This window comes from Eptatretus burgeri, chromosome 7 (genome assembly GCF_056783735.1).
Source record: "Eptatretus burgeri isolate ZD-2024b chromosome 7, Ebu_testis_v1, whole genome shotgun sequence".
Classification (NCBI taxonomy): Eukaryota; Metazoa; Chordata; class Myxini; order Myxiniformes; family Myxinidae; genus Eptatretus; species Eptatretus burgeri.
In genome coordinates this window covers 81,365,373-81,378,332 of record NC_140967.1, presented here as the reverse complement: position 1 = coordinate 81,378,332, position 12,960 = coordinate 81,365,373, and the positions used below count along the sequence as shown (strand labels likewise).

The 12,960-nt window shown below is 44.2% G+C and overlaps 1 protein-coding gene across 1 annotated transcript in view; it reads right to left on the bottom strand.

Moving 5' to 3' along the window:
* LOC147023628 (uncharacterized) overlaps nt 1–12,960 on the bottom strand; it is a 244,871-nt gene that overhangs the window by 1,676 nt on the left and 230,235 nt on the right. Inside the window, exons 45-50 of the mRNA XM_085889230.1 lie at nt 9,663–9,734; nt 9,306–9,431; nt 5,395–5,493; nt 4,987–5,199; nt 1,772–1,949; nt 916–1,030 (exon numbers count right to left, since the gene is read on the bottom strand). Coding sequence (XP_085745356.1) covers nt 916–1,030; nt 1,772–1,949; nt 4,987–5,199; nt 5,395–5,493; nt 9,306–9,431; nt 9,663–9,734 — 803 coding nt within the window. The remainder of the gene's footprint in view (nt 1–915; nt 1,031–1,771; nt 1,950–4,986; nt 5,200–5,394; nt 5,494–9,305; nt 9,432–9,662; nt 9,735–12,960) is intronic.

Sequence of the window (12,960 nt, the reverse complement as noted above, 5' to 3'; positions counted from 1 at the left end):
TCAGGTTAACTCGCCTTGACGCTTAAAAAAATGAAGCAACAGATGAAATTTAAGAAAAGACTGAGTGTAGGCTCAACATTTGGTGAATGCCATAGACTGCAAACAGAAATTTGAAAAATTTCATCGAAATGACAGTTGAGAGTTAACAAACAATATTTCTTTTCATTGCATGTTTGTTTTGCAAGGTAAAACACAGTTCCTGCAAAAATAACAACTTATAGTTGAGAGAATTCATACTTGAGAGTAAAACCACCACTAGTGATCGAAATTGTCAACAGCAGGCACAGATCCACCATTGGGGACTTGTGGGATTCTTTCGTTCATCCAATTGTTTACCAAGAACTCGACAGGGCACGTGATGGGAGCAAGGGACATGCTGCACAGAGACATCTGCGCTATATTTTGTCATGATCGGCCATCAATTTCAAAAGTGAAGATTATGTGCATTTGAGACGAGATAAACGATGGATTTTACCAGGTAAAAGTTGATCAGCATGTTTAGTGCCGTGGGAAATGAGTTGTGACTGACGTTCCTGGTCCTTCTATCCTACCTGGCCCCATTCCTCCTCCCTCCCCCAAATCTATTTAACAACAGGCACACTGTGCCTACCTCTTCCCAGATGGAGACCACTTAACGGTCGAAAATGTTATACCTGAACCTTCCCCATGGCGATTGTTATACTTGATGGTGCTCTCACTGTCAACTAATAATGTCTTAGTCGCTGTGCAATATTTGTTACGTCGCGCACTAATTTACGCAACAGATCAGTTCCCAAAGCTGGACGGCACACCATGCAATTATCAAGCTCGAATCTGTAAGCGACACTTTCTTTGCAATACTACCTTGCTCATAAACAAATAAAAATATAAGATCTTGGCTTCACTGCAAGTTCTTTTGACTCAAGTGGTCCTCACCATGACAAAGGAATAGCCGATCCATAGGGACATCCACCCATGGGGGCAAGGTGGGATTGTCACGGCTTGGCTGTGCACTGCTATCACCATGGCATATGCTTCACAGACTGCACACCTACAAGGATACACAATGCCATGGTAACAATCATGTGACAACGTGAACAGCATAGGAAGAGGCACATTCTCAGACACTTAAATCCCCTGTGTTTATATTTATTGTTGATTTCAAAAGCAAGTTAAGCAATATTGAATAGGAAGTGTTTCTGAAAAGTAATTTAATTTTCCCCTTCTGCTCTTTGTCCTTCGCTTCTCTCCTGGATTGCATTTCCTGAAACAGCAAACCATGCCTTGTTACTCTTCCTAAATCATCTCAATGCTCATGTCTTTTCCTTTATCCACATTTTCTCATCTCTGTGTTCTGAGTTTAAGCAATTGCTCTTTTCACCAGTTGTTCAAAGTGGAAACTCATTGCCATCTTGAGTTGTCTCTGTTGTCCACTCCATGATCACATTTTCACAAATCTTTTCCTCTTTCAGTGGTCCTGCCTCACTTCCCCCTGTCTCCGATCGTCCTCTTTGCTCCATTCTGTTACAAATCTGTGTCCCTATTTTTTTACCTTACCTGTCTCTCTTCTTTTAGACTGTCTGCCTGTGTTATCCCTTCTGCTCATTTAGTGCATTAGCTTCTCCTCTCTCACTAACTATCATACGAGCATTGACTTCTGCATTAAAAAAAACGATATTTATTAATAATAATCAAAACAATCAATTTGATAATCATCGACAACAGATACTGCTTTGTTTGCCCGGTTGAGTCTGGCTTCCAAACCGAGACAAACCTCGCCAAACACACTTACCTGCTGATGTAAGGCTGGAGTTCGGGGGCTGAAATAGGTGCCATGTTCATTGGCATGGGTTGAGGAGTGGATAGCCAGTAAGAGTAGTCATTGCGAGAAGCAAAGTTGCATACGTTGTTGATGTTACAGAAGAGGAAGGGCATGGTGCTAAACCGGCGCAGGCACGAGCCTGCCGTCCCTGTGTGCAACATCCATCAGCAATTGAACTTCTGGCCCTCAGTCTACTAAATACAATGAAATATGTCTGGATATATGACATCATATACACAACTCGTATTTTCTTAGAAGGATGCAATATAATCAACACTTTTACAAGTAAAAGAGGCAGATAAGTCTACTCTAGATTTGTTAGGATTGAAAGACATTCCAAATGTTTGACCAGCTTGTGGTTTTGTCAAGATTTAAAGAGAAGGAAGAGGCTGCTGCCTGCCTCTCTGTCTGAAGGATGAGGGATGTCACTGCAGAGGGTGGAGTCGTCAGCAAATAGACAATGGGGATTTGCCAGAGAACTAGAGTGATTGTTGATGAAGATTAGGAATAAGACTGGGCCCAGAACACTGCCTTGGGGCACTCAACCTTCGACAGGGAGAGGAGATGAAAGGATTCTGTTGAGGCCTAGGTCACATTTGCCACGGTGGCCGTGGGGTCTCCATAATCTACGGCCACGAGCAATTATACGGCGGCCGCAGTATTTCCACGGCCACACAATGTAGCAGTCACATATGTTTTTATTTTTCGGGGAGCCGCATGGCGTATTTATAAATTGTGGAGACCGAAAACGTGAGGTTGCTGTACGGTCTTTGATTTGATGTCGCACGTTGACCTTAGGGCGTTCCTGCGGCGGCCATAGAATTTTCAAGGCAGACGCAAGGTGCCCGCAAGGCGACCGCAGGGGGGCCCTAAGGCGAACGTGCGGCCAGACGGACGGTAACGAATGGGCTCATTTTTTTTTTGCCAGTTTTTTTTTTTTTCGGCTTGTCGAATTGCTACGGCGAACGTAGAAATGAAAAAAGTTATAACTCCACGTTATAATTCCACGGCGACCTTACGGCCTGTAAAATATAGCCGTATGGCGTAGGGCCACCTTGAGGCCACCTCAGAAACTCTGCGGCCGCCGCACGTTTGTCAATTCAGAAGGCGTACGGCCGCCGTATCCTCACCGTAGAGCAAATGTGACTTAGGCCTAAGGTCTTAGAAATTCTGGAGACCTAAAACATGAGGTTGCCGTACAGTCTTTGATTTGATGTCGCATGGTGACCTTAAGGGGGCCCTGCGGCAGCCATAGACTTTTCAAGGCAGACGCAAGGTAGCCTCAAGGTACCCGCAAGGCGACCGCAGGGGGGTCCTAAGGTGAACCGCAGGGGGGTCCTAAGGCCAGACGGATGGTAACGAATGGGTTAATTTTTTTTTTTACCAGTTTTTTGTTTTCGGCTAATCGAATTGCTACGGCGAATGTAGAAATGAAAAAAATTATAACTCCGCGTTATAATTCCACGGTGACCTTACGACCTGTAAAATATAGCCAAACGGCGTAGGGCCACCCTGAGGCCACCGCAGAAACTCTGCGGCCGCTGCACGTTTCTGTCAATTCAGAGGGCGTACGGTCGCCGTATCCTCGCCGTAGAGCAAATATGACTTAGGCCTGAGAGCCACACATTCACTGTGAGAGTTGATGAAGTCAGTATTCTAAGAGTGGAGTTGGCCTTGGATTCCGCAGGCGGAGACTTTGGAGAGCAAGGTGGGATGCCAGACTATATTGTACGCTTGAGATATGTCCAGAGAGATGGCCCTGATCTCACGTCTGCCGTTGAAGGCCCCCATCCATTGTTGGGTGAGTCGAAGCAGTATGTCCAAGGTAGAGTGACCTGGTCTGAATCCAAATTGGTGATCTGAGATGAGGTTGTTGGAGAAAAGGAATGATTTCATATCAACTGTGATGATGGATTCCACAACATTCCTAATGATTGGATGTAAGCTGATAGGTGTGTCATTGAGGGGATCAGTTTTTGCACCTTTTTACATAATGCGGTGATGTTGGTTGATTTCCAAGCAGATGGAAGATGACTTAGGGCAATTGATAGGGTGAAAAGGGCACAAAGAAGATGTGGAAGAACAGCAGAATAGAACATATGAGCCGAAGCAGTCCGGTCCAGTTGCAGAATCATGGTCGCCTTTGCTGAAGTGCCATAGCTGGTGAGAGAGGTATCAACACCCAGTTAAGTTGCATGGTGACAATTGAAATTGCCACATGTGAAGAAGAGAGAGTTAGGATGAGTGGTTAAAAGTTGGTCCATGGCGTCTGAGAGAGATGTAGATGGAGTTGTCAATGTTTGGAGGACAGTACAACGCACAGACGAACAAGTGGTAGGAGCGGAGGGAAAGTCGCAGCCAAAAGTACTCCTGGTGGTTGGGATGTGTAAGATCAGTAAAACGGCAGTGAGAAATTGAGTTATAGTGCAACTCCGCCACCATGGTGGGGTTCAGGCCTATAAAATTGGAAAAGGTGCCATCACGTTTTAGAGGATGGAGACTTGAGGTTGGACAGGTTGGACAGGTTGGACTTATCATTCACTTTTAATTCCCACCATTGTTCACATTTTCTTCAAGTCAAGTTTTTTTTTTCTGTTGAATGTCCACTTCTCAGACCTCCCTACCTTTAAAGGACTACCAATAATTTAATGCAAATCGTGATGAAATTAGAGGAATGGACAAAGCTCAAGAGGTTATGGAAATCAGATGTTACAGCACGAATTAATGCAAGTCGTGCCATTGGAAGCAAAACCGTGCCGAAGTAGAGGTCAATTCAGAAGTGAAGTGAAAGTGAAGTGGGAAGTGAAGACTTGGCAATTCAGAGAATCCGGGCATCCAAGTGAAGTGAAGACTTCACTTGGCAAAGTGAAGCTCTGGAGAGCAAATGTTCATGTGAAGAAAATTACATCATTATGTCAGTAGATCACTGAAAAGGGCACAGAAAAACTGAAAATTGTACTTTCAACAGGTCTCGATTACCGATTGTGCTTATGTGGGCAATGCAAGTATTCTGTCTTTTGTCCATTTCAGTTGCTTGAAACTCCATCACACTTAGTCATCTCGCTCCGACATGAGCTTTTATTCTGTATTAAAAAAACAGAAACCCCATCACTTTGAGTATCTTTAAGAAAGGAGTAATGCATGCACAGAGCTGAGAGCCAAAACCCGCAGCCTATGACACTCACCTAGGTCCTGCCCGTGGGCCCTCTCGTTTCCTTGAACATGGAGGAGCGAATATCCATCATACACTTTTGTTGTGCCATGTGGGCAACTGGGTATGAATGTTGTCTGGCTGTGGCGGGTCACTAGGAATCCATGAGGGATGGAGGCTGCACCAGGAGGGCCCCGTTCCCCTGGCTTACCGTCAGCTCCTGCAGGCCCGTCAAGGCCTTTCATACCTGTATGGTCAAATAACATCGAACGCAACTTTAGCCGTGCTAACATTATCGATTCATGAGATTGAAGGAAGCAGGTGAAAATACAAAAAACAAAATAAAAATCAAATGATTTGTTAATTTATTGTAATGAATTTGTGTTGCACAGTCTGGTGCATATTACTCCTGCATAGAGAGGTAAAACAGGCACGACCTTACCAGAAGCACCGAGGAGGCCTCTTTTTCCTTTCTCGCCTCTTTGTCCATCTAATCCATGAAAACCAATCATTCCTGTGGGACCTGGAGGCCCAATCGGTCCTGGAAGTGCACAGAGGGGTAGCATTTAATTTAATTTCTACGATGAGTTTGAAGTTGCACATCATTGCAAAGTTTTAGTGTGGGCGATAATAATAATTTCATGATAAAATGTTGAATTTACGAAGACGATGATGAGTTTTAAATTGCAGTTAAATGTACGTTGTCTCACCAAAACCAACCACACATGAGGCTCTTTTGATGGTAATATCTTTAGGTATTCCTCAACATGTATTACTCAACTTTAGGTATTCTGCCATGATCTTTCCTGGGAAAGCCACATTTCCAAGGTGGCCTCCAACGCCAGTTGCCGACTGGGCATCCTCCGTCGTGCAAAGTCCTTCTTTGGTACACCTGAGCTCCTGACCACATACAAAGCCTTCATCTGCAGCCTGATGGAGTACTGCTCTCCCCTCTGGGGTGGTACTCCCACATAACAAATAGCTCAGCTTCATGTTGTGGAATCCAAGACATTTAGGATCATTGGTGTCTCCCGCGTTGAAGTTGCGTCTTTAGGTCTCGCAATATCTCACTGCAGGCAGGTAGGTGGTTTTTCTGTCTTCTTCCGTCTCCTCTCTGGCCTCCCCCCCTCCCCCCTATATTTCCGCAGGACGCTCATGAGGGCCACCAAAAAGTTCCTTCTGCTGAAACTGCCAAAATCAAGAATCACTGCTCACCTTCTCTCTTTTATTCCTCTTATTTCCCACCTCTGGAACAAACTCCCACACTCTCTTCAATCCCACTCCTCCCTCCAGGTCTTCAAACCGGCTGTTCATCAACATCTCTTATCTTCCCCCATCCATTACCTCAATCTTTTCTACCCCTGTTAATCCACCCCAAACCCATCTTCTTCAAATTCCCCGTTTTCCTCCCTGAAAGTCCCTGTAGTGTCCATCTTGTTTGCCCCGTGTATCCCGCCCCATCCCTCTCCCTTCCACAGATCTCCTATTGTCTGTTCCCCACTGTTTTGTGCTTCCCTCTCCCATCCCTCTTGTCTCCTGCTGCCTTTGTTATATGTTCTGTGTGTTAGCTCTTGTACCAGCCTTGACAATGTTTCCAAAAAAAACATGTAATCCTCTCTCAAACCACATACAATATATTCCAATGCATGAGCTGCAAACCTTGACCAACTTGGAGAACAAGTCAGTGAGCAGCCAATTAAAGAAGTGATTTGTGTGGAAGTGCTCATTCAGACAACTTGCCTCTTGATATGTATAGATAACCATAATATTACCATTAGGTATTTCAGTACTTCATTTGTTGTTATTTATCCCGGCCATGTTTCAAGCTGAGGGTTACCCGAGCCCCACTGAGAGTGACGGACTTTGTAGAGCTAGTTGGACAGGAATTTGTAATTTGATCAGGGTGCTCGCAAATAATGGGGCTCAGGTACCATGGTAGGATGATCGAGAGTTATGCATACTCACCTCGAAGCTATCTCGCCTGGGTTTGATTCTCCTCCAAGCTTTAAACTGTCATCTCGCTGTTTCACAGACAAGGTGATCCATCAATGTTTGCCGTCCCTTGTGTGGACGTTAAACTGGGCATCTTGTCTGCCGGCATTAGTTGGTGAACGCTAAAGATCCCATGATGTTCTTCACAAAGAGTAGGTGAGCTATTGCCGGCACCTTTGCAAATTCCAAATTCCTGCCTTATAACCTCAGTCGAACATCAGGCCTGGCCAGCCAGTTCATGAAAGACTTGGGCCATGTTTCCCCTGGCCAATCCCACAAGGACATGGGAATAAGTGTGGCTGTGAAATAAGAAGAAAGGCTAAAGATGACACAAAGCTTGGAGGTGAAGTGGATTGCACATGGGGTGGTGATCAGATTCAGGAAAGTATTGATTCTTGCATAGATTGGGCAAAACATTGGCAGATGGAATTTAACCTGAGCAAGTGTAAGGTGTTGGGGATGGGAAAGAACAATGAAAATAGAGAATACAGGATGCAAGGGGTAATTTTGGAGCGTGTCACACATGAGAAGGATCTGGGGGTGGTAATAGATATGGGAGGTAAGCAGGCAGCACAATGCCAAGCAGCTATCGGTAAAGCAAACAGGGTTTTCGGTTGTATTGGGAGGGGGATCAAATATAAATCAAAAGAGGTGGTGTTAACATTGTACAGGAATTGAGTGAGGCCACATCTAGAATATTGTGTGCAGTTTTGGTCACCACAACTCAGGAAGGACATAGATGCCATAGAGAGGGTTCAGTGCAGGGCTACTAGATTGACCCCTGGCTGAGCTTGACTCAGCTATGAGGAGCGGCTGAAGGAGACAGGGCTACATACACTAGAAAGGAGGCGGTGACGAGGATAGATAATGAAAGGTCGAGATAAAATAAGTGCAGATGAATTATTCAACAGAGTAGACAGTGATAGGACCAGGGGCCACAGCCTGAGAGTGAAGAAGACGAGAGTTAAGATGGTAGCAAGGCAGGGGACTTTTACGCAGAGTAGTTAATGCATGGAATGGTCTCCCTGGAAAGGTATTGGCAGCAGAATCAGTATACAAGTTTAAATTAGAATTAGATCGGTACCTGGAAGTTATGGAGATAGAGGGGTGTAAGGATGTTGAGGTAGCTTGCGCATTTGATGGGTGATTGTGCGCATGTGTACGGAATGCTGGTGGTGGGGGTCTCAATGGGTGTTGTTTGGTTGATGTTGTGTGTTTGTTAACCAAGCTCATGCACCCTCTCCCAAGGGGAAGAAAAAAAGACAAAAACTACAACATAAGAAAATAAAATCAAATTAAATAAATAAATACAAAAACACTCTTTAACTAGAAGGGCACTCGGTAGAGCACATACCTCCACCACGTAATGCCCAATCTACGAGAACATATCGGGCGCAATACATTTTTGAAATATCATGCGAAACAGTACTATATCGTTTTTGGCCAGATCTTTCAATGGTGAAGAATCACTTTAAAAATTAAATGATTCTCGTATCAAGATCGGGATTCAGATCTTCACCAAGATCGAATCAATTCTTCCTCGTCACACACCTAACGTGTCCACCAAGTTTCATCCGAATCCGTCCACAACTTTTTGGGATATCGTGCTATAAATAGTTTTTTAGCCCTCTCTTTCAATGGTGAAGAATCACTTAAAAAAATTCTAGTAGTCGGATCTGGATCCGGATCTTCACCAAAATCTAATCAGTTCATCCGTGTCACATACCCAATCTGCGCATAAAATTTCATTCGGATCAGTCAACAACTTTTTGAGATATCCTGCACACAAACAGACAGAATGGGGTGAAAAGGGGTAAAAAAAAAAGAATCCCCTTTTTTTTCTTTGGATCTTGTGTTGATAAATTAGTGTGGTGTTGATGTGGTGCAGGCATGATGGGCTAAATGGCCTCCACATGTGTCAGATTTCCTTGTACAATGGGCTACTGTTTACGGAAGACACCATTGGATCATTAACATCAACTTTGTGAAAATACACTGTGTAGGATCATAAAATCCAGTTAATGTCAACATACTGGTCACCATCCTAACATCCATCAGAGGGATGGCACTCTTTGTGACACAACATCCTGCCTGTAAAGCACCAATCCAACAGTTTATAGTCGACTCAGAGATTGAACCCTGACCAGACAGGTTAAAGACAAGTGCAGTTGGGAATTGAACCCTGGCTATCCACTGCACTATCTTGTCACACAGTAATTCATCTGGAATATACAAAAGGTGACAATTAGAGGGCTTACGGTGACAATTTAACCAAATCAACCAATCAAATAAATGTAGATTTCTTAAAAAAACACCAACAAAAAAAACAAAACAATCAAACCAACATAAGCACACCGTTACCTGGTGGACCAGATGGTCCTTGAAGTCCAGGTTGTCCTTGTTCCCCAGGAATGCCAGATGCACCACGAGGTCCTTGGTTACCCTTGGTTAAACGAGTTAAGAAGAGGCCTGGCTTCCCTGGTGGTCCTAGCACAATGATGGCAAGCAAGAGGAGCAATCATTCAAAAGAACAAAAGACAGGTGTGTACAGTGAATCAGAAGAATCTCAAATCCTCCAAACCCAATATTCTTGGCATACATCACTTCTGCTTCTGAAGAATAATGGTGACATTTTAATGTCTTTAAACTGCAAAAGTACAAGAAATAGAAGGCATAAAAGTGAAAATGTGGAACAATGAATAAGATGAAAAAGTTCACCTTCTTGCCCTTTCTGGCCCTTGAGTCCAGGTGCCCCTGGTAAGCCTGATAAGCCCGGGTCTCCCTTGTGTCCTGGTCACATGCAGGCACACCAGTCATCCAGTGAGGTTGACAGGTATGTTATCCAGTGTATCTGTCTACATGTGTGCGTGTAATTTGTACCGTAAGTGACAGCTCTTCCGTGCGCCCGAGACCGTGCAGAAAAAAAGAAAGAAAACATAATCCCAGATGCACAAAAGTTGCTTGTGAGTTATACGTACTGCTCGAAATTTACAACTAGCTTACATTAAGTGTACGTCATTAAACGTAATATGAAAAGGCAGTGCTGCCCAGAACCCTTGTAACGAAAAAAAATAAAATAAACCTGAGTCTTACAGGGAAGTTGCAGAACAGCAATATAGCCTTTGTCTGACTAAGTATGCAGCAAGTACTGATTGTAAGCTATATGTAAGGAAATATCTACATATGACTGTAATAATACAGAGCCAAAAATAATGGAGGGTGGGGGGAAATTAACTTGAGAAGAGGTAAGAGATGGGAGGAGATTTGGAGGGGGGTGGGGGGGGGGATAAGCCTTCCATGGAACAACACTTGAAAGAGTCAATATTCAAAGGATATGGATTTGTAAAAGTTTCAATCAGCCACAATCTTGTCCAGCTCCGTGTCAGAATTAGGCCTTCCAAAGCAAGAAAACTCGAACAACAGTCTTCGACATTGTGATGTCACGAGATATGTCTCTGCCCACATTATTACATCATTATACACAGTTTAGTTGTACCAAGATTGGTTTAAATCCCCACACCCAGATTTAAAAAAATTAAATAATTCTGGCTGCGAGACCGATCTGGTTGAAATTTAAAACATATATTCTCCATGACTACCAGATCATAATTGTTTCGTCTCATGTCGTTTGTAAATTTTTTTTCTTCTCTTGAACCACTTCATCAAAGATTTTCGTTAAATTCAATATGGCTGCCAGACCATGTGACCTATTAATTATTTGTGAACACCCTCGTATCCTCAAGCCTTGTGGAACATGTGGGTGGAGTTTTCCCTCGATCTGTCAAGCCATTCTGGAAAAGTCGACTTTCTTAAGGTTTATTCTTCAAAAACTCATAGCTGCCAAACCATGTAACCTATGACATAATAGTCGAATAACTTTTTGTTCCTCATGGATAGGTGATCATACCTGTAAAGTTTCAGCTCGATCTGTTCAGCCGTTTCGGATGAGGAGGTTTTTAAAGGTTATGTTTAAAAATGGCTGCTGAATCACGTGACCGATGACATCATCAATTCCCCCCATACAATATCGCCCTAGATGACCCTCAAAAAATACATACTGATCGGATAAGACATTCAACATATGCAATTATGACGCCATAACGAAACCACCTCGGACATCATCAAAAAAAAAAATCACTTGTTTCCCATGTGGAGCAGTTCACGTGTTCCAAGTTTCAATATTATCGATGCAGCGGTTTTGATGATACAGATTCCAAAGTTTTTCCTTTTTTCCAACATGGCCGCCACACCACTTGACCCAGGACATCGTAATTATCAATAATGAGTTGTCACACCCATGGTGAAAATTTCACGTCAATCAGACGTACGGATGGGCGGACAACCCGAAAACATAATGCCTTGGGCGACTTCTTCAGCGGCCGCATAAAAATGGTTGATCCAAAGCTGAAGCAAGCAAAACCTTTTCTGCACCTTTTATAAATAAATGGTGAAGTCCTCGTTAATATAAAAGGTTCATAAAGCACAAAAAAACCCAAAATTAATAAAGCACAAAAAGTGGAAATAAAAGTAGAGAGAAAGAAATGAAGTTGGAATACAAATAAAAAGTCGAGCAAAGATAAACGTATTTCACGGCCCTTATAGAAGAAGTTTGGTGCAAGAGGAGTCCATATGGCCTATCATGGCTGCACTACACCAACACCAGATACCATCACACACGAGCTATCTACAAGTCCTACCAATATCCCTGTATCCCTCTATCTCCAATACATCCAGGTACCTATGTCATTCCAAGTTAAACCTATCTGCTGTTTCTGCTGTCGCTGAACGCTGAACATTTTTTTTTGTACACAATGTCCAGGCTCGTATTCGAGCTAACACGCAATGCACAGCAAGGGGGGTATGAGACAAAACTGGCGGGAGAGGGAAGGACAAAACAGTGGGTAACAGAGTCATTAGGAGATCTGTGGAAGGGAGAGGGATGGGGCAGGGAACATGGGGTATACAAGATGGACATTACAGGGACTTTCCGGAAGGTAAGCAGGGGATTTGAAGGAGGTGGGTTTGGGGTGGATTAACGGGGGTGGAAAAGATCGAGGTTTTGGATGGGGGTTGATCAGAGGTGGTGGTGAACGGCTGTTTTGAAGGCCTGGAGGGAAGAATGGGATTGAAGAGAGTGTGGGAGTTTATTCCAAAGGTAGGTAAAAAGGAGGAATGAAAGAGTGAAGGTGAGCAGTGACTCGTGATTTTGGTAGTTTCACCAGAAGGGGGTAGTTGGCAGACCTTGAGCGTCCTGTAGAAATGTTGGGGGGAACTGATTGCAGAGAGAGCGGGGGGGGGGGGGAGACCGGAGAGGAGACAGTAGAAGACAGAAAGACCACCGACCAGCCTGCGGTGAGAGAGTGAGAGGCCCAAAGACTCAGCCTCATCGCGGGAGATACCAATGATCCAAAATGCCTTGGTTTCTACAGCGTGAAGCCGAGAAAGGTGGGAGGCAGGAGCACCAGCCCAGAGGGGAGAGCAGTACTCCATCAGGCTGCGGACGAAAGCTTTGTATGTGGTCAGGAGCTCAGGTGGGCCGAGGAAGGACTTTGTATGATGGAGGATTCCCAATCGGCGACTGGCTTTGGCGGCCAGGTTGGAAATGTGGCTTTCCCAGGAAGGATCATGGCAGATTGTGAGACCCAGAAGCTTGAATGGAGGGACTTCTTTCAGAGGATTGTTGAGAAAGTAGATGGGGGGGGGGGAGTCTAAACCGTCCTTTCGGAGAGACATGGTGAGAGTGTGAGATTTGTCAGGATTGAAAGACATGTTCCACGTGTTGGACCAGTTTGTGATTTTGTTCAGATCTGCAGAGAGCTAACAAGCTGCTGCTTGCTGGTCTGAGGGATGATAGATGGTACGGCAGAGGGTGGAATCATTTGCAGCCTTGTGGGCCACTTGGCCAGAAGAGGATAGATGAGATGACTGTTTCTGCTGCCACTATCTTTCCAGGTTAACCATTTCATGTAGTAACTACTCTCTGACTAAAAGACCCTTACCTTATTACTGTCCAACT